The sequence below is a fragment of the Varroa destructor genome, unplaced genomic scaffold, assembly GCF_002443255.2.
Source record: "Varroa destructor unplaced genomic scaffold, Vdes_3.0 BEIS01000004.1, whole genome shotgun sequence".
NCBI classification, from domain to species: Eukaryota; Metazoa; Arthropoda; class Arachnida; order Mesostigmata; family Varroidae; genus Varroa; species Varroa destructor.
In genome coordinates this window covers 37,871,325-37,898,553 of record NW_019211457.1, presented here as the reverse complement: position 1 = coordinate 37,898,553, position 27,229 = coordinate 37,871,325, and the positions used below count along the sequence as shown (strand labels likewise).

Sequence of the window (27,229 nt, the reverse complement as noted above, 5' to 3'; positions counted from 1 at the left end):
CGTTAAGGGACGCGCTGAATAACCACACAGCGGATTCAAGTATGACTAGCGGGGCTTTGACAGAAGCCGAACGCTGACTGTCGTTGAAACGACGGGAAGTCAAATTAAACAAAAGCGATCATTATTTAAAATAAGGAAAATAATTTGATATTTTTAAGACATAAATATCCTATTTACTTATATCAATCCTATTTAAGTTCTGCTTAAAAATTCAAAGGGTCGCTGGTTCAAGCCCTATCATCCACATATACTAGACAACATTTGCGATGAAATACGAAAAGTCTTAGACAAGTTCAATCCTCTATTTTGGAAAGTTTAATTCAACCTTTGGGAAATGCAGAAAGAAGTTTGTTAATCTCAAGGTGCTAATCGATATAACAACCCTGTTTCTTCATGAATATGTATGCAACTTGATGAATAGTTATTCGCTAACTATTCATGAAGTTGCATCATTAAGTAAAGCTTAATAAAAGACGCATCATAACTAAAAGATAAGTTTTAGTAACGAATGAATTTATTGAGTACTCGAGTATTTATTGACTTTTTGTAAACTTATTCAACTTGTCCACCCGTTCATTTATTCCCTCCCGTCAGAAGTTTTCAGGTTTGGTGTTGAAAAACTGGTCCACCAAGGCTTTGAGACTCCATTATCAGCTGTAGTATTACTTATTTAATTTGCTAGTGCTTATCGGAGTGAGGGGTATAATGACAGGTACAAAACAACCTTCCACTCACGCGTTTAAATCAGAACTCCATATTCTTCGGCGTATGCTCTTTGGCATTGTGGTTGAGGAGAAACATTTTGTTTTGCCTCTCAGGTCTTTTCTGTTGGATAGTTTCATTCATTCTATTCGACTAAGCCATATAAAAACCCTTACTGAATGCCTTGTTTTTCTCAAGCATTTCCCTATACAAAAAACTCTTCCAGTTCCGCCAGATGCGTGTCATCATCTCCTTGGGATGACCCTGGATGTATTTTCTGGAATTATTTATTGTTCTTCTGCTTTATATCAAGGTGAAGATACTTCTTGTGGTGCTGGGTAACAATTCGCAGAAACATGCGATTATGGCTTCTTGTTACTTGGTGCCGGGCGGAAGTTGGAAGATGATCAGAAACCGTGTCTTTCAGTGATGATTACTCAGTCCATGAAACACCCATTCTCCTAATTTTTTTTAACCAATCTGTTAGATCTAAGGTGCTTATCGACAGTCATATAACTGAAGTTGATTTTATCACTCAATTCACGAATTCTTTGAAAATGCTTTCAGTGGGTCTTCATCGATCTCAGATTGCCGACCGAAATGAACTGCATCTTCCAGTTCTAGTATGCTTTTTGAGTTTCGAAAACTGATTCGGAGCAGTTCTCTCAGTTATAGAATCCTCGCTGTATACGTCAGAAATATCCCGTGTTACTTCAACAGCTGTTTGAACCCGACTAAGGGCGACTTAGGGTTTGTGGGAGATATACTTTTTCACTTGGACCCTTTATTTTCGGGGTTTGGCCTGGAGATGAAATTCCGTTCACTGCGTAATGAAATAACAAATGACTTCGAAAAGAAAAGAATACTTTTAGATCATATACAGAAGTAAAGAAACAGTAAAGAAATGATAGAACAAACTGGAAGTAGCCATGTTCCAATCTATCATTAAAAACTTGTATTAAAAACGACCTTTTTGAGTCACCACAAGAGCATGTTACTTCCACTTGATTCGGGTATGTCTGGCCATACAAAAGCAGTGCCCCTAACAACAATCTTTAGCATATCGTTAAGTAACTTTCAAGCTTCGTAAACTATTTCTGTTTATTAGATGATACTCGAGCTCCTAATCGTCATGGATAAGAGTTATAGAAATAAGAGTGTCAGCCGTTTGTCAAGGCCGTTTTATCACCCTTTCAGGAATTTTTATCGTTTTTTTTAATACACTTAATAAACTTCTTGTTTTTTTTGTTGACATAACTATTTTAAGCATTTCCCATGTCCTTTTTTTTACGGAACGGTATGAATACCTTTGAGAGTCCTGGATTCACCTTGGTACCATTGGCGGCTCCACACGTGGAGCATTTATCCCGCTTATTTTATGTGAAGGAATCATTTCACAAGAAAGCTACACAATATGAAGTAAATTTCCTAGTCTTATCAATAAACTAAGGAAATAACATCTTGTTGTTTTTCGTATGCCCCGTTATTCTTTAACGGGTGTGCATTGTCATCGAAACCGTTATCTAAAATCCTTGCGATCACTTTATATATTGTTAATTATATAGTAATTATTCACAAATAACTGCTATATAGTTGGCAATGTATTTCCTGTAGTTAATGCCAGTTCTTCTAGTTAGAATATGTGCACGAATTTTAGTATTGACATGCGACTTGGAAATGTTGATAAGAACATATATCAAAAATTTACGCAAACATTTTATATAATTATAGAAAATCAGGAACCTGGACGCCCTTGTTTTTTACTTGAATTTTGTAAAATTTAACGAACAACAGTTCAAACACATAATGCAGCAAGTACGAGTAAAATGACTTTTTTTCTAACCATGGAGCATTATGACAATAAATACGAGTTGTACATTCTCATGCACTTGTGCCTTTATTACCTTATCAGCTGAGCTGCGTCTTCGAATGTAAACCGGGAAATTATAGTCACATGACTTTGTGCTTACAAGACATAACATAATTCGATAAGAAGAAATTACTATGTTCAGAATCAACATAAAACAAATGCTCGAAAAAATCCTCTAGTAAATACCTAGTATTTTATTTAAAGTAATTTAAATATTCCCACGACTCCGCCAGTGGGTTCAAAATCCGCTGAAGCTTATACCTGTTGCCGATGACACTGGTAAATGTCTTGCGGAATTGTCCATCTGCCTTATCCTAGGAATTCTTGTTCACTCATATTCACAAAGAGGTTGTATTGAAATACTATTGCATATACGACTGTCTCGTAATCATACCATGCAAGACAACTGTACACAGGACACAATTTCAACAAATCTAGCAGGAATCTACATATTTAATATTGAAATTACATTTTTTTCTGTTACTGAAGCCCGGAAACTCGTTCATGTTGCCAAACACACAGCTGAACCGAAGTAGCATTAATCAACGCTTTGAACCTAAACCGCCATGTGCTTTTAAGTTTAATGGATACGCGCGTTGTCACTGCACTATCACAGGGACAGAACTAAGATATTAACGTTTCCGCTAAAGGACTAATGAAATGAGTTTCTGCAATCAAGGAAATTAGACTCATTAAACGCTTCAATCGATTTACAAATACTTATAGCATTTATTCATTTGTTACATGCGTAATTGCACACCTGTTAATATAACTATTTTTTTCTGAGATTATCTGTGTAGACTGCACTACTACTCCGTTTTTTCAAATAGGGAAGCCTTTTCGGTTCCTTCGTAGGTTCTTTTGAGCTCTATTGCGTAATTCAGCTTCTCTCGTTCAAATCTTCGCACTGACCACATATATCTGAAATTAATTGATTGGATGAGATGGATGACGATATGGATCGCTAGATATCTGCTGCCCTTCTGGTGCCAACACTAAAATCTGTTTTTTTTTTTTTCGCAAAAGATCGATTCGGAAGCCTTACTTTGGACTCAACACTTCCTATTACTGATGTATGGTACAAAACATGAAGCTGATAGAGTTTCAACTATCTATCGATAATTTGCTTACATTGTCAAACTACTCGTAACGATCGCCCTATTACTCACCTGCAGTAAAACCACTCAGTTAATCCTATACCCGTAAATGATAATACGGCAACGTGGGTCGACCATTTCGTGTTGCCTGCAAAAAACATAATTTCTGATTCGATAAAACAGATTTATAACATTATCTACTAAAACTCTCCATATACTTAGTTTCGGTTATACTCCATGAACCTCAGCACTGTTACCAGTACTGTCAACTCACTTTTGTATCCTTATTGACAGACTCACAAGTTCAATGACTTATGTAGAAGACCACTTTCGGTTAAACTTACTAGTAAACATGAAGTGAAGGATTCCGAGTCCTAAACCACCACCGATGCCTCGAAGGAAGCACTGCTTAGCACATGGGATATCCTTTAGGCGGCGACCAAAGACCGTTGGTCCACTATCCTTCTTATCATCGACGATCTCCTGAAAAAAATTGGGTAAACCAGCAGTAAACGTTCATACTGCAGCAATGAACTAGAAACGGTAAAAATATTTTCACATAACCAATTATAGTACTTTAGAGGAAAAATTAAATTCAAGTAGCCTTGTTTTTGACTAGTTACCAGCAGCAAAGTGTAATACTATCTGAAATCCAGTCGTGCATATAAACACACTTCAAGAGCTTGCCGTAAACGAATTGTAACTAAAATCTTTACCCCACACTAGTGCCTCACTTTCATGTTAATTTTGTAAGACTTTAAATACGTACTTAGCAGTACTCCGCCTCGATGCGTCGAAGAGAGCACCAAATGTTTCTTAGGCTCATGCGTGCCTCAAGCAAACTTCTCGCCAATTCGCCTAACGACCCAGATTCCTTATTGACGAAAGCCGTGAACCTTCTTTCTTTTACTCAACATTATGTCTTAACTTATTTAAATAATTCATCATTATATTATTAATTAACCATCCAAATTTAACAAATTTAAACACAATTATGCTCTTTATCGGTTCGTCTTTTTCTGAACTCAGTAGGAACTTATATTTCGTTGTGTTAGTTCTACTTACTCGACTCTCTTCTTTCACCCCCTTTATTTCACTAAATTCCATTTCATTTGTTTTTGTTAACAATTTACCAGCTATACGTTTATAATATCACGGAAGGAAAAATGACGTAATAGTCTTTTCGAGCGCGAGCTCCCGAGTTCAAGAACGGTTTAGTGTCGGATGTTTGCTCCGTTACCGTGTAATGTTTTATGCTGTCTTCGTGACCAACAACGACGCTAATAGTTCTTCTAGATCCTATATTGAGTCCAACTCGTGTCGCTCCAACGATGGCGATATCGTTTATGTAGTTCCTATGCATTTAGTCTACACTACTCTTGTTTTCCACATTTCTCAAGAGTTACTATAAAGAGTACACAATTGTTTATTCCATCTGAACTATAAGCACAGAAAGGGTCCATCCTCCTGATTAGGTTTAAAAAGAGCAAACGATTTATTTGAACTCAAAAGCTTTTCAAAAGTTCTCTTTTTCTTATTAATGATTTTTACAATGATTAGACAAATTCTATTCGATATTTTAGTCAAGTACAGCGGAATTAAACACTTACAGCCATTGCTGATAAATAGTTACGAGAAACTAACTAAAACAACATCTATCACATATGATAATTAATCACGCCAAAATTTTAGACTTTTTCCTTCAACTAGTGATTTAACAAACTACTAAAAAAAGAACACTTTTGATTCTAATAAAATAAATATACACATTTGAAGCGTGCTACACCTAGTCTCATATTTACAGCCGTAGATGCAGACTAGCATGACACCTACACAGATACGTTCGTCCTCTTCAACACAAAGTCACGCTGTATCGTCTCATATATATTGCAGATAGCCTAATATGTGAAAGCTTTTCTTATTCAGTAAATAGGATTGCGGGAGTTAGATAATAGTCTTTCAAATATCGCCCACAACATGAAGTCTGAGCGAATTCGATGCGTTTCCGCGCGCGGACTAGTTGGATCCGCGCAAAATGTGCGGTCGTCTGCTAACGCCAGATCAGAAACAAACAGAGGGAGCGGGCCTATCGACACAGGGACGACACCTATCGAACCGGCCATAGCACTCACTGAGAGACATCGACTGACCGGCTCAAAAGGCGATAGGGAACTCTTGATTCATCGATATAGCAGCAATAGAGAAAAGTGTGTCGCTAAAATTGGACTTAGGATAATCGTAAAAAAAAGACATTCACTTTAGTATTGAGATACACGACAACAACGTAAGTCAAATACGTTGAAAATGAATCTACTAATAATAGTGAGGTCTTATAACACTTCGAGAAATGCATTTGTCATGTAATCCGATATTCTTGCTCCTCTTACCGTAATATATTCAGTTACTTCAAATATATATAAAATTGATTTCAAATATGATTCCCCTCAGGCAACCAGATTCATAGTTGCCGACATAGCGCGAATCGTGTAGTAAGTATTAAATTATCATGACGAACAATTTCGAAAAATAAAAACGTGTTTATTGAATTTTCACACGCACTAGTTACGTTGGATTAAGTTTCAAGCGACCATTTAAAGCACTGCAAACTTCTGTGTTACTTAAAATGGGGTAAACCTTTCAAGAAGACGCATTCGCAAGCGATCGGTTGAATAGATTTTGGGTTTCTCGTCTGCAGGCCTGATTGTGTGGCCTTTCTAAAATTGCATCCTAATTCATCAAATTAATCGAGTTATATTAATAGCTCACCATATATACTGCTAGAAGCAACTGTTATCTCTATCCCCAGGAGGATCCGGTACCACATACATATTTTTATCACATTTAATTAGCACTCTATTTTTGTGGTAAAGTTTGTGAGATAAAATTTTTTATCATACTTTCATTTTTTTTAAATTATGATGTTTTTATTCCATGACTGTTCGTCTTGGACATTCATGATTGTTACGCAATAAGTATACAATTTCATTTTTTCGAACCAGTTTATGTTGAGATTTGATGAGGATTTAATCCAGATGAAACCTAATGAATAACGAACACAATGAACAATCTAACGGATATGCAATGATTCTGTCATGGCCTGCCAATAATAACTGAGTGGGTAATGCTGGGCTCCGCTGAGAGTGATAGGCATTTTAGATCGTTTATTATACTTCTCTGTAAAGCAAGTTTTCTTATAACTAAGCACCTTTATATAATATAGTTTAATAATATGAAATCATTAATGACATTTTTTTCAACTGGTGTTGCAGGCATATATAATTATGGCTATTCGCTGGTTAGGTTTGGAGTCGAACCCCGACGTTATGACAAAGTACATTCACTCTCTTGGAGCCTCGAAAGAGTGGTCTCTTGTAGACGTTTTCGGTTTGGATAACGAGCTTCTAGCGTTTATCCCTCAGCCAATCGCAGCGCTGCTGTTGCTGTTCCCACTTAATAGCGGTGCACCAGCCAGTGGTGGCGGAACAGAAGTTGAAGCTTCAGAGTCAAAGGTATTCTTCATGAAGCAAACAATCCAAAACGCTTGTGGAACAATAGGACTGCTCCATGCGCTTGCCAACTCAAAGGTAACGTGTACGATTCAGATTAATAGAAGATTCGAATTTCTTTCTAGGCCAAATTAAATTAAAGAAATTCTTTTGTCCTGATTCTTTCATGGAATATAGAGATTTAAGATGTAGCTATTTTTACTTCAGGTGCATCTATATGGGATTAGGTACGAATCAGCAACGACATATGATGTAGAGTTACTTTTTCCTAGTCTTCTGCCGACTTAGTTGTCGTTGTTGTAGGAAACGCCTGTGGTAGGCTGCTTCAGCTCATGTGGCACGTAAGATGCATTTGGAAAGAATGATTTGACTAATCAAGCTTACCTTTACACAGGTTCCGGTAGTTGAGGGGAGCCCGCTGGATGTTTTTCTAAAAGCAGGCAAGGACAAATCTCCTGAAGGGAAGGCCAAACTACTCGAAGATAACTCGGATATCAAAGAGGTAAATTTTAAATCTTCCTATGAGATGGTGATCCCAATCATGGTTTAAACATATACTAGTGGGCTATTATTAGTTTTGATATTTCGACGCCCGTCGCATCAGCTATGTAAGTGCGACACGGTCGGCGTAACTAAAAAATGATAAGATGTGGCCCCGGTAGGTCGTTTAAAACATAACGATTTGTTAGCCAATTAAGCTGGTTCAAGCAAGCGCTATTTAGGAGAAATCTAGGAATTTGGAGTATGAACTAAGAACTTGTCCTGAATAGCGCAAAAACTGAAGCACGCAAGTTTCGCCTGCATCAGTTATAACAATGTACATCTTTGTAATTCTGATATTTGCTGTAGCATTATACAGCCGTTTTTCAATGCGTACTAAAATTCACCGATACCATGTAAAAATCTGACAGATTCATGAGAATTTCGCACATCAAGGTCAGACGGCGACACCGAATATAGATGACAAACTCGACCTGCATTTCGTTGCTATCGTTCTCGCCGATGGTTATGTTTACGAACTTGACGGACGGAAGTCGGGTCCAATTCAACATGGTTTGTCGTCAGAGGCAACATTTTTGAAAGACGCAGCTGACGTATGTAAAAAGTACATAACGTCAACGCCTGATGTGCTCAACTTCTCTGTAGCAGCGTTGGTTAAGCAGTAAACAATTCGTGAATACCAAATCCTGTAACTGTCTTCAACACATGTCGATCCAGATATGCCGAAGTCGTTAAATATGAGTTTTTTGAAAAGGTCTTTATATGATAAGAGGCCCGCTTTTTATCTATGCCTGAAGCAGGTATATTATAATGTATGGATGTAATGTAAACAGTCGGATATCTACCAATGTCAATTTATTTATCATAAGTATTTGTATTCATAAATAAATATACAAACTTTAGGAAAGCCCGTGCTTTTATTTAGGTTTCACTTGTTTTTGATTCTAAATAGCTGACTACTTATGCAGTGACATAGAAATGCAAAGTTCTAACGGTAATAAATGTCATATTATGAGAAAAACTAGTGGTCTGCTCCGAGAACACTGGCAAATAATATAAAGTTTTTTTTGTATAACAGCCGTGCTTTGAAGTGGTCGATTATTAAAGACGTACTATCTCGGACACCACAATGCTAGAGTGTAACTGTATTACTGAAAAAATAATAATCGCGTTCTTTATTTCTCTTCAAATGTGCTGCATAAACGTGTATTTTCCTAGTGGATAGATTGTTAATTATAATGGTTATTTGCGTGTGTTCAATCAGATTAGAAGGATTTAACTAAGCAACTCATTTGGAGCACTAAATGGAATCTATCGGAGATTATTAAGTGGTCAAGGAGTTTTAACGGAAAATATAGAGTTTTATATTACAGATAAGCCGTTTTGTTGAAAAAGTAATACATCAAGTTGAATGGAAACTACCAGGACCAACGAATAAAAATCTTCTGATTTTGCTTGCGCTGAGTGTAGCGTAAGATGGTTAAGTTTAATTATTCACCGCCTTTTTGAAGAATATTGAATTGTATACGTGCAATACCGAGAATCATTCGTATCTGAAATCTGTACGAAAATTTTTGACTTCTATAGCAGCTTGTGGGAAAATGCACGAGTGCCATATAAAAACAGGAAGAACTTTTTCCAATTTAGACTAACCATTGTCCGAGTCATTATCACAAAGCGAAAGCCTATGGAAGAACTACTGGTACCTATTTATACTTTTGAATATACGTACACCTTTTCTATCTTCTGGAGTTTCAGTTAGCAAGTAGCATGCCACATTGTAGATGTTGCTGTAGATTATCTTTTCTTGTTAACCATTCACCGTCGGCCGGCGTAGATACGATGTGACGTCTGACGCCGAGCATCAATCGGATTATTAATAAGACGTTGCGCAGTATAACGTTACCAGGCCATCAATGAAAAAAACAAGACACACCGTGCTTGATTTGCTTCACCTATCACTTTTAATTGTAATGGCAGCCGGTTCTTGCAAATAGCCGTCAACACGAAAATATGGGAACATCCTTGAATATCAGATTTGGTTAACCGCGTATAAAATAATACGTACAAAATAAAAGAGAATTTATAAGATTTAAAACCAAACTCGGCTAACTCGTCTATTTGTCGGACCAATATTCGAAGCAAAAGTACTGGAAAAAATAAGAGAACATTAAGCCATCACCGTCTAGTTGGAGTAGCGTAGCAAAATGCACGGGAATGACTTATACACATTTCATATGTGTTTTTGTACTCAGATAACCCAATTACCTATGCTGAGAGTGAGTCACATTATTCACTAAAGCTTTACTATTTTAACTTGCCAATATGAAAATAATAGTTTTTGGAATTGGAAACAGTTTCCAAAACTGAAGAGATGATGCGGTCTATATCTGGAAAAGTTGCGTTTAGATGGCAAAAAAGCATATTGTATTAAAAAAAGAATTTCTTTTTTAGTTCTTTAAAGACTGCAGAATTATTTTTGTAAAAGCCCGTGCAAACTCGTACAACAGTACAGGGTAACCAAAATATGTAGTTCCTCTAGTATAGACTAACTCAGCAAGTTCTAATTTACACAATATTACGGTACAGCTTTCTAACTAACTTTAGTCACTCTGCCTCGCATACGTTCACCACTAATGTTGTATCAGTCGACAAAAAATCGTAAATTGTTTTATTTTGTGATAGTTTGCGTTGTGCAGTTTGCAGACGGTGCGGCTCGAATATAAACTTGATATTCGATTTTAACGAACGTAGCTACAAGCCGCTCAATAGCGCCTATTTTCACTCGCACCCACAATCTAAAGTTCCCTCTTGAATATGGCGCGATCGTTTCACGGCTGCATCAGCCATCTAGTGCCGCGCAAACCTCTTGACTCTTTTGACCGGCCGGTGGTTGGCTGGCTGTCTGTGTGCGTGTGTGTATGCTCGATGTGTCGTGGAGCCTGCTTATCTATCTGATATCTATCAGACAACAAAGCCAGTCGTCGTTTCCAGGGGAGTGTGTCAAATAGATGGACATTACATTTTGACATATTTATTAGTGAGGTTGTCACAAGAAAGCAGGGAAAATACAAAAATGGCTGGTCTGATTCGATGTTCAGTCCTGCGCGCGGTTACACGCCAGTTTGGCACAAGCTCTCGGGTGGCATCGGCTCAGATGACTGTCCGAGATGCTCTCAACGCAGCTATAGACGAGGAGATGGAGCGTGATGACAAGGTACGATATCATACCTCTATTATTGATAGATGGGGCTATGGAAAACAAATGAATTTATCATATGTCCGAATTACAGCGAATATATGAAAATGTTATCCTGTTTCTGTTATGGAGGGCTTATTTTTGCGAATAGATAGTGCGGGCTCGAATTGTGTTTGATAATTTCATGGGTTGCTTTGGGCCAGAAAATTTTAAGTTTCTGAAACTTTAGCTGGCGAGTAACCCTTAGATGGATAAAAATGGCAAAGAGTATAAAACTGTCTGTAGAGAGTAGTTGAATTGTCTTCATTATCCATCATTTGAGGTGTTTTCCTTGTAGTTGCATTGTCAAAGTTGTCTGCTGTCGATCGACTCAATGGAATTTACTAAGAATTGAAGTACAATAGAAACGATAATTGTAAACAGTTGAGAAATATAAAATATTGAACACTGTCTTTAATCTATTAGGGTTTTCTTATAGTTGAAGCCAAAAAATGAGTATTGTATCTCAATGCTAGTTGTAAACCTAACTCTTTGCACCGAAACCCTAGCGGTCTAGAATAGGAAAGCCTAATAAATAAAAGCTACTATTTGTAATTTAATAAATAGAAGACAATTAGAAAACAGCTTGACTCAAAAAAAAGACCACAAGGAAGTCTGGGCACTAGTCTGGATAACTAAAAGGTAATACGATCAATACTACTAAATGAATGAACTTTATTGACAGTCTATTAACTCAGCAGAGAATACAAATCACGTTTGGCCATTGAAGCTTCCCCTTAATAAACGTTCATTCAAACGAAAGTTGATCCATTTGCACTAATTTTTCTTATCTTATAATATACTAATCCTTATTATAATTGTAAATATTAAAAAAAAAAAGTGGGATACTTGACTGTTATAAATGACAAGCCTGAACAGCCTAGCCCGTACCCAATATTTAGCTCTGAAAATTGATATATCCGTTGTAGGGGAACAAGGCAAACGAAGATACAAGTTGCCTGTGTTAGTTTTCACAATACTCACCTCCTAACGGATTTTTTTAACATTTAGTAAAAAAAAAAAAAGGTTTGCCGTTACTACAGCTTCTTCGTGAGCTTTGCCCGACGCTGTTTTTTTTGATAGTAAATATATTTCATTCTGCCTTTTTAAAGGTAGAATAGCGTCGAATGGCGATCAGTGTTACCTATTAGCTTATTCCACAATGTAGTTTAAAGTATTTATGTAACACATTTGTTCACGCAACAGAATTTTTATTATTAATATTATTAGCAAAGATATTCATTTATTTATTTAATAATATACCAGCATGGACCATGGTCGTGATCGCTTTGGTGCGGCGACGCAGCCGTGTTGTTAAACGTAAATGGAAGATGAAAAGGAAGTTGCTGATCTGAATTTAGAACCAATCAAGTGAACATCACAGTGCATGGAAAACAACGAAAAACAACGAACTTTGCCCTTTAGGGGCAAGTAACAGTAAATCTTCGTACAATACGCTTGAAACCGCCTTGAAAAGATCAGCCGAGTCCATATAGTTTAAGGAAGCTGTTTTAGTTAGATAGACCCGCTTTCCAATGCTTCTAGTAGTAGACAGAAATTAGTAATTTCTATCTAAATTTAATTTCGACTCTAATCGCTACATTTACCAAACAGCAATATGAGACTGCGTCGCCATTTGTCTTATATTCCGACTGAAAGATTCTATGCAATAGTTGAAAAATATCACTCACCAAAATACATAAGCCTAGATATGGCCTTCTCTCTTCTTCTTCTATCAAAAAGTAACTAAATACCAAGAGATCTAATTTTTCGTACTAGCATCGTGTGCAATTTTATCATTTCAGGTATTCATACTTGGTGAAGAGGTCGCAATGTATGATGGAGCATACAAGGTGTGTACTGAATGTTTTTATTCGTGCTTTAGTTACAGTTGGAAAACTATATTGCGAGGATAATCAAAAAAATATGCTTTAGCGTTTGAAAAAAATTTAACTTTCTACGTTCCACAACGTAGGTGTCTCGTGGATTATGGAAGAAATATGGAGACCGACGTGTAATCGACACTCCTATCACTGAAATCGGCTTTGGCGGAATGGCTGTGGGCGCAGCTTTCGTCGGACTAAGGCCCATTTGCGAATTTATGACGTTTAACTTTTCTATGCAGGTTAGAAGTGAGGAACATTCGGGCAATTAATATGAAATTCTAGATTTGTTTCGATCCTTCGATGTTATACAAAGTACGAAATCTAGTGCATACGTCAAATAATCTTGATACGACACAATTAGTTGGCTACTAGCAATCGGGTGTTAAATATTTCTCTCGAACAGTGCGCGGTCTGCCACGCAATGTGGTATATGGATGCGTTACGGCTAGGCAATAGTTGAAGGCACGTTTACTGAGAAGCCATACAGAGCCTGTAGTAAAGGTTATATTTGCTGTTTGATTTATTTGCACGTTTCGTTGTAGGCCATCGATCATATCATTAATTCAGCAGCGAAGACTTACTATATGAGCGCAGGATTAGTCGCCGTACCCATCGTGTTTCGGGGTCCTAATGGGGCAGCTGTAGGTGTCGCTGCTCAGCACTCGCAGTGTTTCGCCGCATGGTACGGGCAATGTCCTGGTCTCAAAGTGCTATCGCCATACAGCAGCGAGGATGCAAAGGGTCTCCTCAAGGTAGGCTCGTTTGTTTAAAAAGAATAAATCAATGAAAACGCTAAATGTTAAGGATATTCACTGTACGTTTTTCCCTTGCCTAACGGTAAACGTACGCTTTTGGTGTGCATTTTCTATCACAAGTTTTCCACACGATAAGTGATTTGCATTATTATAACCCTTTTAAACTTCATAAAGAACATGTTAATGACGAGTACTGCTTGTTGACAATTATTTTGATCTATTTGTCTAGTATCCCGCACTTTGAAGTTCTTTGCCAGGACAGAACAACAATTTAATAACGTTTTCTAAGTTTGAAATCGAATAACACTGCGTTAATAGTAAGTTCAACGCTATGGAATAAGCACTAAACACTTGTTATGGATAACAAGTTATCAAAAAAACTTTTGCGTTAATCATAAATGTGAAAAGCCGAAATAATAAAGCAATCAAGTTATATTTTCATTTCCAAGCGGTACACCTTATCATAGCTTTTATGATTCCTCTAGACATTGTCATTTATCATCGAATTTCAGGCGGCTATCCGTGACAATGATCCGGTGGTCTTTCTGGAAAATGAGCTTTTGTATGGAGTGGCGTTCGACATGTCAAGCGAAGCCATGTCTAAAGATTTTGTTGTACCCATTGGAAAAGTACGTATTACAAAAAAAGAAGCGACGTTAAAAATAGTTCAAGCGCTTTTTGATCAAGTTCGTTTTATTTTATTGACAATTTCTTTGTCGCGAGTGTTGCATGGAAATCTACATAGTGGAAAGGAAATTCTCAGCGATAGCTTTAAAGGTTTAATATATATAGAAAATTTAAAGTTCAGATTAATTAAAGTGTATTGCGCCAGCGTTGACTTAAATGTAATATAGTGATGTCGATTTGGAAGAATTGCTACGTTGTAGTGTAATCGTTCTTACCCTTTTCTAATTAGTGTGTCAGCACTTCAAGCCATCGCTAACTATATAATGTCTTATTTCTTTATTATGTTTACGTAGGTAATGAACAATCAAATGAATAATCAAAATGTTTTAGAATTAAAATAATACCTGGTATATTCATATATGATTATATTCCATGTCCCCTAATCTCCTATTTTAAAGCACCAAGCATGCATTTATAAAATATTTTGTTTTTTTGAAACCTACATATATTTATGTCGGCCCATGTTAATATATTGCATACCTATTATGTGAATTAGATCGAACGTCAGCATGTAACTTTTTTCAGGCGAAGATCGAGCGCACAGGCAATGCTGTAACATTAGTTGCTCATTCAAAACCCGTTGGAACGTGTCTTGAGGCTGCCAACGAGCTCGCAAGCGTAAGTTGCTAAACGATATCAACTATTAAACTCATTTGTTCCAACATTTTACCGATATCATTGAAATTTAGCAACAAATATTTACTTGGACCCCAGCCAGATTATGACCTAAATAATTGTCTAGGTATCCTAGTCCTACTACTTTGTCCTCTGCATGCTTTTTAGCCGACCTCCAGCCTTTCTTTCACTTTGAACAGTCTCTGAAGTCTTGTTGGATGCTACGAGAGAAGCCGTGGAAAACACGCGTTTGATCCTATAGGCATGCAACCCCCAAATGTGGGTCTGTCCATTAGCATAGTTACTATATCCTTTGATGTAATTCCCCACTCTGGGGGTATTTTTTCTTGTAACAAAATCGCCCTGAAACAGTGTTTTTATGTCCAGTAGTTATGTTCTAGAGTTCACGATGCCATAAAGTAGTGTTATCGCTTATATCTAACAGTATGAGAATGGGTTGCGCACGTGAGCGCTATGGATTGTGGTCATTGAGGAAAACGTTGCTAGCTGTTAAATTGTAATTTGTATATATTGCCACAGTCATGAATAGACAAATAACACCTGATTATTAACTGATTACTTTATGGTTCATTTAGGCTGGTATCGACTGCGAAGTGATCAATCTTCGATCGATTCGACCGTTGGACTTCGTGACGATTGCGCAGTCCGTAATGAAGACACATCGGTGTGTAACTGTCGAGGGTGGATGGTCCTTCTCCGGAGTCGGAGCTGAAATTAGTGCTAGGTTAATAGAGGGTCCGGTTTTCGACTACTTGGATGCCCCAGTGATTAGGTTCGTTTTCACTTACTTTTTTTTATTTTAAAAATGTTTAAAAGATGTAGTAACCTTGAACACATGCTTCTTTAATATACAATGAATATTGGGCATACATGGCTCTGTGTTCTTGGTTTATTTATCTTGTATTTTAAAGATGAAATCTGGAGTTTTATGTCCAGTATTGCATTGCTTCTGAACTATTTTAATGGTTTAATAACTATAGTTTATTGGGCCAAGTCAAACCTAGATTACAAGGTTTAACTGAAAGGATAACCATCACAGGGACATTTATTATGTATCAGTATGCATAATGTTAATTTCGCTCGTCTGTTTCGTGCGCGCTATTAAAGGCTTACGGGTGCTGATGTTCCGATGCCATATACAGCAAGTCTGGAGGTCAGGGCTTTGCCTCAAAAAGATGATATAGTTCGGGCAGTCAAGACGATGCTCAACGTGCAATAGAGAATGATGAATGGTGCACTGATATCGTGGTTTCCTCTATGGCTGTTAGGCTCATTTTCTAAAATGAAGTCGTAATTCAGGTGATGCAGTATCATGTTGAAGTGTGCAGCTTATCATCATCACGAAATATGTAAGTCAATTAGTATAAATTACGGATAAAGTACAGTATAAATTTCCAATTTATTTGCGCGAATTAGACATACCGCAATCATGGCCAATTTATCGCGTTCCGATTGAACATAATTGGGTACGGACTGTCATAATCCGGAAAAACATGTTGGGTGACTGAGAGATTGTGAAATGAAACTGGGCGTTAAGCTACACCAAACTGCGTTTAGGGTATAGGAATGTAATAAATAGAATAATTGACGAAACAGCGTTAATGACATTGATGCTTTGTAGTGCAACTTATTGCCGCCGAACCAGTTTTATAATTAGGACTTTTTAGCCGAGTTCAATCTAAGAATTTGAAGGAAGTTAACAAGTTTTGCAGACGGCGGGTCCTAAGTACTTTTATTGAACATCTGTCTCAGTGTGTACTTTAAGACTCGGGTTCTACCAACTGTAAATTAAATACTTTGCTGCTGCACTTTACAAAAACAACTTGGAAGTTTTAAGTTTAATCTTTTCTCGTTTGAGGATAGATATTATAGAAAGAATAGTAAGTCATTGGGGCGTCATAGTGAATGCAGTCATAACCTTCAAGCGAGATTAGCAATTGAGTAAATCAATATGGAAGGAAAATAATGTAAATAATTATCGACACTCAATAAAAAAGTGGTTGTTTTTTATATGCACATATTGTTGTAATTTGTTGAATATATAGGAAATTGCCAACTTTCGAGAAACGTGAGAAGACTTCTGATAAGAAGTGTTTTACAAATTTAGCTTTGTAACAACTGTATTGGTTCAACACTAATGCGGATAGGCTTTAAAACTGGTTCCATCAGTCAACTCCTCTAAGCAGATTTTAGCGTCAGCGTACCCGGAAGTACAACTGATATGCGTTGCCAACTCACTTTTGCGAATCTGAGGTTGTCTTATGAATAATATACGTGTCATTAAAGCAAAATATTTGGATGATTTTACTGAAAAACTAATATTATTCCCTATTACTCCCGTACAGCCTATGCATATATCTTCAGTTTCCCATGTATGTGCAAAAGAAATGCATGTAAAACGCGATTTTGATATTATTTGATATATTTCTGTTACTTTTAGCGGCATCAGGCAGACTTTACATTAATGATGGTTCTTCACATTGACTACACGTAATTTGTCACAATACAACAAACATCTACGTTCCAATCAAAAATAAAAAAAAAAAAAAAAAAATCAAAAATAAAAAAAGAGAGCGCTGCACACTTTGATACCTGAGATTGAGAACAGATGTTTACCGTATCGCGTGCAAAGTTAGTTATCTTTCAAACAGCATATTTATAGACAGAACTATATTCCTAGCAAACTACAGTAATTCGATTTTTAAGCATTGTAAAGGACTGTTCACCTTATAATTCGTCTTTCGAGTATTAGTCGCACTTGGCCCTAAATCGTTATGCGCCTGTTTAACACTTGAATCTATAGACGCTTCTCGCATATCTATTCCTACAATTTCCGATCAAAATAACCGAAAAGTTAGTATTATAGTAAATCAACGTAATTTTCGATGACATAAGGTTCAATGGCAATCGATGACGTCCCATCGCACCAACCATCGCAGCCGAGGCCTAAAAAAAAACAACATGAGAACGTGACAATTCTCATGTGTTTTTCGCTCAGAACTACACGATTTAGAGAACGAGCCGTTTCGGACACGTTATAACTATGTTATCTTCTAACTAGTCATAACTATACACGAAGTCCATTATGTCAAACATTTTCTCTAGATAGGGTGTCATGGCATGAACATTTTTTTGATGTAATATATGGCGATCGGTCTCAGCCAGCTTACATGCAAGTATTGTTATAAAGGCAATCAAATTAGAACATTGCAGGGATATTGTTAGTAATAATTAATCCCTCAGTAGTCTGCCAACGAAAACGCTCTAATGTTGATGCACTCCTATGGTGAAGGGCATTTTTAATGCGCAGTTATGATCATAACGATGGCAACTCAAAAATCAGTCAAAAGTCTAATATATCACAAATATTATTGGTACTATTATATGCTTCTTAAAAGCTGTATCGTTGTAAATAATGATAAATATCATTTACAATGATATGTGTATATTTACACTCAAATATCATTTACAATGATATCTGTATATTTACACTCAATGTTATAGCCATAGCAGTTGGTAAGAATTTACGTGTTATATGATAGGGGCATTAACAGTCGTGACTAAAACTATTAAAATGATCAGTGAAGAGTAGTTTCGACCCGACGGTCGCTAGCTGCGTTTTTAGATCGATGGTACCTCCCAGCGTGTACTGCATCCTGTTAGAAGACATTTTTTGGTTTGCATAGCCAAATCATAATATCATCGACGTTTCGTAAATATTTCGCTCTGTTCTACCAAGAATCGTCGAAGATATATCTGATTTCAGTCTCGAAAAACATTCATAGCGACCTGCCTGCACTTTGAAGGTTTGAGTTGGAATTACTTGGCGAATGAACATTTTATGCATCTCGATGGACAAACTCCATTCTTTTTAATCAAAATCACTTTCTTTCGCTATACATATATCTACGGCAATGGGAATAATTGTTGTCATAACATTGATTGTGGTCCAGTCAGGTTTCATCGACAAGTTAAGCGATTTTCGAAAACATAAGATTTTTTGCGGCTTTACTTAATAAAACGCAATATTTATTGCGGTCGCAACGGGCGTATTCGCTGTCATACATGCATACATCAGACTGAGTCTGATATGAAAGGCTTGTCGGTGTTCGTTTCTGTATCCAAAGAAGCGACTTTTAGGTTACTCCAACTTCTGCCATCATAGACGAGTTTCTCTGACGCCATTAAACATCATTTCTATAATAGCAATGATAAACACTGAAATTTCGTGATCGCGCTATGGATAAACTTGAGACGTATCTCATTGATAATTTCAACCCGATTCTCCAAGCTGGATCCTCGGAGGTGGCTAGACTTGCAAAGGACGTCCCTTGCAGAACGATTAAAACCCTTTTGTGCCATTCCAAATCGGATTTGGCACTATTCCCGGTTGAACTGCATTTTTTTTGGTGGACTGCATGGTTAAGTCACGTACAAGGGCTTACGTCAAAGTGGTTAAACTGGTGTTCATACTGAAGAAGCTAGTCTTCTCGGATTCGACTGCTTACCTGAAGAAAAAGTTGTGAAGTGTTAGGTATAGCTGATTCTTCACGCTATACGTACCGGTAAGTTCCGAAGGCCAATGGTTGTAGAAACATAAGTTCTTCTAATAATAAAGGTATTCATACTGTCTAGACTATTTTTGTACTGCTAAAGTCCATTTGTACTGACCTGATGTCTGATGCACCAATAACTATGCGAATCCCCTACAAACCAAAGCATATTTGTTGTCCACAGGCGACAGCCGCCTGGAAATTCTCTTAAAAATAACAATAAGGCGTTGATAGCTCGATTAATTAAGCCCCTACACGACAACAGATTTATTAGGTCTCACCTGGTGTCAACGTTGATTTTGTTTTAGTTATGTCTGTCAAGTGATTCTTGGATTGTTTCAGCCTCTTTAAACTGATGCAGCTTTAAAATCTATATGTTTGTAAAGTTTATTATTAGTGTATCGCATATGAATATTGTGAGATACGAATTTAAGGAAACTTGTAAATGATTCCAATATCGTTGCCAGGCATCGTCGTTGTTGTTGTCGCCTAATGACAGGAATTATGAAAAGAACAGATAAAATCAATGTTTTAATAAGTTTTTAAATTGAGACCAGGAAAGTCTAAATATTAGAAAGATATATGGTTGAGCTTCCACTTGATTATCATGTTTTGAACATTCCAATCGTTTGCAATAAAAGGGTAATATAGTTACGCTTTAAATTCAGCTATCACACTATCTCAATATTAAATTTATTCCCGTAACATCTGATACATTTACCGTTGTCAGTTACATAATGGAACTGTAATATACAACGTGTTATTGAAAAGGATAGTGGCAGTTTGTTTACAGATAAGCATCTTTTCTGACCCCCTAAAGAAATGATGGCAGGTATTTACTCAGAATCTCCGTTAGTCAAATGTGAGAGCAATAATTAAACTCCAAAACAGTGAATGACAAGTGTGATGACACTAGCGATGAGCGTGCATCATTCTTTCGTCACCACATAATTCCAGTGCCACGATCGCACACTTTTATAGATAAAGCTGTCAGACCTAGTTTTAAAATAGCTTAATAGTAGCGGTAATAAATCATGACCCCTTTGGGCGCTTATGTCGACAATGGTTGAGAATTTGTAAATCATCTCACCATAAAAATCATCTCACCAAAAAAAGATTTTTCAAGCCCTGTACAGTAGATATTAATGCTGATTTTTGGAAGAGTCCGAATCTCAGATTTTTGCAGAGAGTTACATAGGTCTATTCTGAGTCCAGCGGTAGAATAGGTGAAACTGTGTAACTTCTATAAAGAGAGGAATCGTAAAAGCTAACGGCATATGGGTGAATTGCAATGGAAAGGCATTTGACTAAGGTTAATAGGACAACTACAGAAGCGTAACAAGTGTACTAGAGCATGTTAATTGATTATCTAGATCCGACCGATAACAAACCCTAAGCAAGGTGAAGAAATTATTAGAAGTACGCAATTGCATTGCTAAAACATTGTAACAGCATAAATAATAGCAGCCAGACGTCTCATAGAACAACCAGGCCGGTAAACTGTGTAAGGAAAATACCTACTAACACTCAATAGACGCGGCACATTACAGACTACTCAAGTTGAATTTCCTAATCGCAACAAAATGGGAAGGACAACAATGACCTAACAGGACAGCCGTCTCTAGCATAATCCCGGAAGCCGATTTAGACTTGTTTTAAGTTACACATTGATGAACGATTGCATAGGCGGTGAAAAGTCAGAGTAGATGGGCGTTCAATGCTGCTAGTAGTGGGCCGATCTGCGACACAAGTCAAATGGAGACAGCTACTCAGACCCGATGTAATAGTCGACAAGGTCTATATCTACGGCAGCTATTATTACTAGCAACGTATGGGGGTCGAGTAGATCCAGTAGAGGACGGAATGGCACTAGTAATAACCGGTTGTGACCGATAGCCTTCATTTCCTTTTCTGCTTCTACCAAAGTATAGTATTAACATACAGTAGAAAATGTAGGGGACGTACTTTTGTTTCACTAACCCCAATCTTCCGATTGGGTGAGCATTACTACGTTGAGTAAAGATGGGACTAACAGAGGATCAATCCTGCGACCCATTCACACATTATTTATACATATTTATTACAGTTCAACTGGTTGGAGCTTTTCGTTGTGCTTAGCGTTTTCAATTATTTTATTTCCACGTAGAATTCGTGCATACACCGCCACGACTACTCCTTGTTCACATATTTTCTTACCAGCGAATCGCGGTATATTTTCCAGCGAATCACGACCATCCCTGTATCCCGATCGCCTATTCAACATCATGAAATAGACAGCAGTCATTGAAAAAATCAACTTCGACGAACTTAGTGCCTACTACGCAAACATTTGCCTCCCGTGGAAATTTGAGTGCAAGAAATTAGACTTGCTATGGAACGTTGGCGAGCATTCTGTTCCCTGTTTATGTTTCAGCAAGTTACTTTCGTTTATAAAGCGCCAGCGAACAAAACCAGATGAGCAAAACCAATTTGATTGCAGCTGTGATCAGTGGCGCAACTTGGACCAGCCAGCTGCAGTCAATTATAGTTCCGTTTAATGCGAATTGAAACTGCGTCCGCGATCCAAACTATTTCGTCACGACTAACTGGCGAGGACGGCGCAGTAAGTTAGATGGGTAGACCAGCTCGCCACTGTACGGTAGTTCCTTCGCAAAAGGGATCGAGCAGAGGGAATATGCCCTAAGGTGCGAGTACGTAAAGAGGTTTATTCACACATGGGCGTTTAGTTAACTTCGTCATCTAAATCGACTCAGACAAGTAGCCCAAGTTTCTGCGATAGTTTAAGGAGAAGCGTGATAAGGAGACGCTTGGGGGCACTACGCCGCCAGGTAGAGGATGGCAATGACACCAATATCTACAGTAAAGCAAATTGGGAGGTGGCAGACGTATTTTCGCTGTTACTGCATATTATCGCTAAGTTGATGGGGCAGTTCAGCTTTGAGGTTTTCTATGCTGTCGCGCTCGCGTCATTAATTTAATGCAGTCAAGCAGTCTTTGCTGCTCGTCGACATATAGCAATAAAAATGTCATAAACATTTATGTCTTATCCGTTCTTGTGATGGTGCTGTTGATGCATAGGCAGATCTCTGTTGCTTTCGTGTTGGTAACGCTTAATTGAATAGACGTGCTGTCGCGACTCGTCTCGCGTACCCTCTGACGACAGTGGACATCCTCATATGTTGTCATAGCCCGTACCCTGTCAGATAATGTAAAACCAAGAAACCCTTGAGGCAAATCGCGACATTGAATCATCAGCATCACCAACATTCGATCGTAGTCATTACATTAGCAGTTACTAATAGCGGACATCGTTTTGCTAAAGAAAAAATATTAAAAAAAAAAGCGCGGGCTTGTTGCTAATAGGACTCGAATAAGAAGTATTAGTTATACGTGACAAGCAGTTTAGAATCATTAAGCATGAAGCATTGAAGCGACGGGTCAAATGAAACACTGAGGGCAGGAATAGAAGCTAATAAAAGTTACTGTGCTATATTATGCATTAACTTAATGAGCCTACATAAAGTGTAGTGAGCTTAAATAGGTTGTAAAAGACCGATAAGAAGCGATTTTATAGTGTCCATAATATTAAAGGACATTCAATTTTCTTTATTTTGCGCACAAATCTTCTGCCACTTTTCGATGCTTTCTAGGGTCCGAACTTCCGGCCTCTTCGCTAAATCGGTTCGTCCCTCCACGCTTGGCGGGTGGGCGGATCTGGGCGGAGCATGTGAACGTAAGAGCGGTCCAGTATTTCCCCTCAATTTTCTATCGAGTCAGCTATCCGGGGTTCTCTCTTCCAACTCAGATCCGACGCGCGAACGTGCGTTTTTTCGCCACCAAGGTAGGGTTCTATCTTCTCTCGACGTTATTAAGGGGCACGCTAGAGCTTTCAAAGGGTTCGACGAAGGAACCCCCAGGGGCGAATTCTAAGAGGTTGGGAAGTATTCTTATTGCTGACGAGTCTCAGCTAGTGAACCACGTACGCAGTTTATCGACGACTACTTCTACTATAAAAGACTCGCGAAGCCCCAACATCGGACACCAATGTGCGTCGTCATTGAAGCCCCTCGCCTCGTCGCCGATATAAGAGGAAGCGGCTCCCGGGACACCTCAGTCGGCAACAAGTACTAAGACCATCGAGACTTAAACGTTCCGCGCAGGTTCCAGCATTAACGAGATTTAGAACATTACACTCCATCTTTTATTTATTCCAAAGGTAAGTATACCACTTACAGCGCTGTGAACAAGGTAGTTGAATTATCGAACAAGAATCTATTTGCTATGGTGTCTCAACTAGAGGCTGCAAATTTTTACTTGAGTGGGTGCGAGTGTGTGTGCGAGCGTGCGTGTGTGTGTGTGTGTGTGTGTGTGTGTGTGGGTGTATGAGTGTTTTATTTATTAAATGGCAAAAGAAGCAAATGGCAAACAAGCAGGGAAACCTTAAGAAAATTTCTGAAATCTGCTCTGAGCGTACATGATATAAAGATATATTTCAACTTTTTTCCTAAAATCCAGATATGGTCGTAAGTTTTCTGGTGACGTGTTTGTTTCTATGTAGGTTTCTCTTCCCTTGAGACTATTCAGTGACTAAGGTATGAACTTTTATCTGTCGCTGAAATCATACGTTATCATTTTTTCGAAACCTTTTCACCTTACGTCAGTTGAAGAGCTCTACTTGCAAATTACGTCACTAATCGTATCGAAGTGTAGATCTGAGAACGTGCTTTTTATAGCTTGTGACTAGATGTTATGATTATTCTCAGCTGAGTATCGGCGGAAGGGCATTGTCATCCTATTTCGTTTGTTGTTTTAAATCGATTTCATTGAATAAAGATCAAGCCAATATGAGATTGGAGAGATCTACGATCTTTTGGATACATTTTTAGAAATGGTACATCTTACCCTACAGGGTTTAGTATAGTTGTTTTCAGCAGAATCGTTAACAGTTAGATAAACTGAAGGCTAGACTTTCTAGTCGTAACTGAAGATTTAAATCTAAACATAATCGGACGGAAATATAGCAATTGAATTTTATTTTTCCATTATGTGACTGAACCTTAAATACTGCGCTAAAATGTTTTCTTGTGGTCATCGTTCTGTTTTTTTCAACGCAGGCATTTTTCGGTCGCTTGTGAAATAATTGAGATGTCAAAAAATATATATAAAATGCTTTCGGCATTAAAGAGAACTCTAACAAACGCTTATTAAGGACACCTGATGGCTAATGCTTGACATTCTGTGGTAGTCGTGTGGCCCCCTTTAAGCCTAACCCGTATGCTTGAAGATCGCGTAGTGTCTAGAAGATAACAATTTTAAGGGTGGAGCATTTCATAGCTAAGAGATTGTTAAGGTTTCGTTAAATGGAACTCGTCAAAGACCAAATATTATTCTTATCGCCTAGCCTGAGTATGCTGAGTATGTTATGGTGCCGTTTTTCTTAACGAGTAAATTCAGGTCTAATATTAGAATTATCCTCCCATTGGTTTCTTTTGCCCCTTGCAGTAGTAGATCGAAAAAGATAAGCATTTCTAAATTTCTTATTTGAAATACCCGTAGCCATAGCGAACGCAATTTTTCTACTTACACTATTTCTATGGTAGAGACTAATAGTGTTTCTGTTACTCATTTTATAATAACAGCTAACCATGTCAGCCGAGATGTCAAAGACGATGTGCCTTCTCCTGGTTGTTTTTGTAACGGTGATGGTCATGGGCGTGGCAATGGCTCAGGAAGCACCGAATAATCTCAACGCGGCCCTCGAGTATCTTGAAGGTCTCGACCGTTACTATTCAGCGAAGGCTCGACCCAGGTTTGTAGTTCCCCTTGATTATCTTCATTATGAAACAATTACTTGTAAGTAAATCTAAAATCGAATGGCTTGAGTAATATAGAACCGATAGCATAAATAAAACGATTTAAAAGATGATGAGATCTCTTCCGGTATGCCTGGATAGTTTTGCGACCACGAGTTTCTGGTCCTCCGCTGGTTAACCGTTTACCGTCTGTTCACTTTAGATGATTGAACCTTACTTATTCACGCATGCCGTGTCCCATATGTTCATTAAAGTCTTGCGTCAGCAAATTTCATAGAACTAGTTGCGGATTATGCAGTTAAGCCCTTTACTATTACTAGTTCACGTGTAACTGAACAAGCAGGGTAATAATATCACTCGCGTGAAGTTTGTCACTCTGCTTTAATTACATATTTCCGAAAACATTTGCTCTTCGTTTTCTAGGCAGAGCTCTAACTCTACGTTGGCTTCCTCTCACTAGGTATGGCCGTAGCGTGGGTTCCGGGACCCAGCGTCTCTACACTGGATGCGTCAATCCCGGCGAAAGGATTTAAACGCTTGCCAATGACCGTACAACAGGGCGTTGCTTTAAAGGAAATGAAGATGCCCCAGAATGGAAAAGGAAGACGAAAAGATACGAAGGCGAGAAACTTTCGCTAGAAGTTGGAGATGTAGCACGGGGCTCAAATAAGGATGTGTCTCGGGAAATTGATGCCTGATGAAAAAAAAAGGAAGGCTTAATGAAGTTCGCGTCGCAATCAGTCCAGAGAGGGTCGCCAGTGTTCGAGTTCTTGTTCAAAAACATTCACACATTATTAGAGAACTAGATAACAACATAGAGTAAACGCATGAAGCCACTAGCTTATGAAGGAGGCAATTAAACTTTCTGCCACTACAGTAAATTACAACATACATATAAATATACTGAGAGAGGAGAGAGAGAGGAGAGAGCGAGAGACGATAACTGTCGCAAGAACTAAGTATCCGGCAAGTATAGGAAAAGAAAAACGATATTCCTACATTGCCATGACGAAGGTTACATAGGTTTTGCCGAAATAGCTTTGAATCAGGGTCAAACAGACCATCAGGTGTCGGCGGGTCACCGGCAGTTGCTGTTCGTTATCGTATTTCTGTTGACAGTAGTGACAGACAACTTTTGTAAAACCGAAAAGTAGATGTTAACAAATCGACTCTAGCCAGTAACGACAAAAGGACGCGCTTCCAACGACGAATGAAAGACAGCATCACTAAGGAAACAAGATACGGAAAACTAATAAAAACAGTAAAAGTTAAGAAGCAGAAGGTGGAAGTTGGAATCTAAAGCCATCGACAACAACGATGGCAACAACGACAATAGTAACAGCATCAATATCGATCGCAGAAACGAGACTAGAATCCAATTGGTACATGATCCGGGGGCGCTACGAATTGGATCACACCGAAAGAATTGCCCAATCTACTACAACAGCTAAACAATACCTATAGCAGAAATACTAATACTGGTAACATCGACAATTAACAAACTTATCATTATTGAATAAATGCATCAAAACCGAAATTTTTGTTTCGCGCATCACTTCTCATTATGCAGTCATTTACGCAATGAAAGTTCATTTTCAAACAATAAATTATTAAAATTTAGCGATTAAAGGTCACTATTATTTGGATTAAAGAGAAGGTTTATGTTACGAAATTCTCGTGAGCGATTTTCCCGTATCTAATATGTAGTTGCTTAATTGAAAAAAAATCGCTAACGCAGACGTAAAAAACGTTCCTTTTTTCGCCTGGGTGAGTTCAGTGCTGTACCGTAAAGTACGCTAAAAGCAATTCTTGCCGTACAAAGCGACTCGAAACGCAGAGAGAAGATAGCTACCGGGCCTGATTCCACCTGAAACAACCGCTTGAAATAGGTCATGAGATAAATAGGCCGCTCAATTTGGCGAGATTGTCTTGAACAAAAATTAACGTCAAATTGTGATTCGATGAATTTGAATATGTTCCAAAAA

The 27,229-nt window shown here is 38.0% G+C and overlaps 3 protein-coding genes and 2 long non-coding RNA genes across 9 annotated transcripts; 3 read left to right on the top strand and 2 right to left on the bottom strand.

Moving 5' to 3' along the window:
* Positions 1 to 3,277: 3,277 nt before the first annotated feature.
* Positions 3,278 to 5,474, bottom strand: l(3)87Df (cytochrome c oxidase assembly factor COX20 lethal (3) 87Df). Of its 4 annotated transcripts, XM_022803002.2 has the most exons (5): positions 5,280 to 5,474; positions 4,910 to 5,074; positions 4,014 to 4,152; positions 3,742 to 3,817; positions 3,278 to 3,493 (listed from the first exon to the last, which is right to left on the bottom strand). In XM_022803002.2, exons 2-5 carry the CDS (start codon positions 5,030 to 5,032, stop codon positions 3,382 to 3,384), a joined length of 450 nt encoding a protein of 149 aa, XP_022658737.1. In that variant the 5' UTR covers positions 5,033 to 5,074; positions 5,280 to 5,474; the 3' UTR covers positions 3,278 to 3,381. The 4 variants fall into 4 exon arrangements, with proteins under 4 accessions (XP_022658737.1, XP_022658739.1, XP_086844964.1 ...); XM_022803004.2 differs by lacking the exon at positions 4,910 to 5,074 and having other exon boundaries at positions 5,280 to 5,468; XM_086988838.1 differs by lacking the exon at positions 5,280 to 5,474 and having other exon boundaries at positions 4,910 to 5,136.
* Positions 5,475 to 5,733: 259 nt separating this feature from the next.
* Uch (Ubiquitin carboxyl-terminal hydrolase) lies at positions 5,734 to 8,583 on the top strand. 2 transcript variants are annotated; one of them, XM_086988836.1, is made up of 5 exons: positions 5,734 to 5,953; positions 6,118 to 6,158; positions 6,939 to 7,253; positions 7,570 to 7,677; positions 8,087 to 8,583. In XM_086988836.1, the coding sequence occupies exons 3-5, from the start codon at positions 6,951 to 6,953 to the stop codon at positions 8,339 to 8,341; spliced, it is 666 nt and encodes a 221-aa protein (XP_086844962.1). In that variant the 5' UTR covers positions 5,734 to 5,953; positions 6,118 to 6,158; positions 6,939 to 6,950; the 3' UTR covers positions 8,342 to 8,583. The 2 variants fall into 2 exon arrangements, with proteins under 2 accessions (XP_086844962.1, XP_022658734.1); XM_022802999.2 differs by lacking the exon at positions 6,118 to 6,158 and having other exon boundaries at positions 5,736 to 5,953.
* Positions 8,584 to 10,536: 1,953 nt separating this feature from the next.
* Positions 10,537 to 16,894, top strand: Pdhb (Pyruvate dehydrogenase E1 beta subunit). Its single transcript, XM_022802997.2, has 8 exons — positions 10,537 to 10,893; positions 12,720 to 12,767; positions 12,890 to 13,039; positions 13,343 to 13,552; positions 14,068 to 14,184; positions 14,768 to 14,860; positions 15,454 to 15,650; positions 15,986 to 16,894. Exons 1-8 carry the CDS (start codon positions 10,753 to 10,755, stop codon positions 16,095 to 16,097), a joined length of 1,068 nt encoding a protein of 355 aa, XP_022658732.1. The 5' UTR covers positions 10,537 to 10,752; the 3' UTR covers positions 16,098 to 16,894.
* On the bottom strand, positions 16,442 to 19,914 carry LOC147756167 (uncharacterized). Its single transcript, XR_015327557.1, has 2 exons — positions 19,550 to 19,914; positions 16,442 to 17,824 (listed from the first exon to the last, which is right to left on the bottom strand). It is a non-coding gene; the product is annotated as an uncharacterized LOC147756167 (long non-coding RNA).
* Positions 19,915 to 22,346: 2,432 nt separating this feature from the next.
* On the top strand, positions 22,347 to 26,781 carry LOC147756166 (uncharacterized). Its single transcript, XR_015327549.1, has 3 exons — positions 22,347 to 23,647; positions 25,071 to 25,240; positions 25,705 to 26,781. It is a non-coding gene; the product is annotated as an uncharacterized LOC147756166 (long non-coding RNA).
* Positions 26,782 to 27,229: the final 448 nt, after the last annotated feature.

Bases quoted from the DNA above. Each gene is read 5' to 3' on its own strand.
- Uch (XM_086988836.1), top strand. From the start codon at position 6,951: ATGGCTATTCGCTGGTTAGGTTTGGAGTCGAACCCCGACGTTATGACA. The intron at 7,254-7,569 runs GTAACGTGTACG...ACCTTTACACAG, and splicing joins ATGCGCTTGCCAACTCAAAG to GTTCCGGTAGTTGAGGGGAG. The intron at 7,678-8,086 runs GTAAATTTTAAA...AAAATCTGACAG, and splicing joins ATAACTCGGATATCAAAGAG to ATTCATGAGAATTTCGCACA.
- Pdhb (XM_022802997.2), top strand. From the start codon at position 10,753: ATGGCTGGTCTGATTCGATGTTCAGTCCTGCGCGCGGTTACACGCCAG. The intron at 13,040-13,342 runs GTTAGAAGTGAG...GTTTCGTTGTAG, and splicing joins CGTTTAACTTTTCTATGCAG to GCCATCGATCATATCATTAA. The intron at 14,185-14,767 runs GTACGTATTACA...AACTTTTTTCAG, and splicing joins TTGTTGTACCCATTGGAAAA to GCGAAGATCGAGCGCACAGG.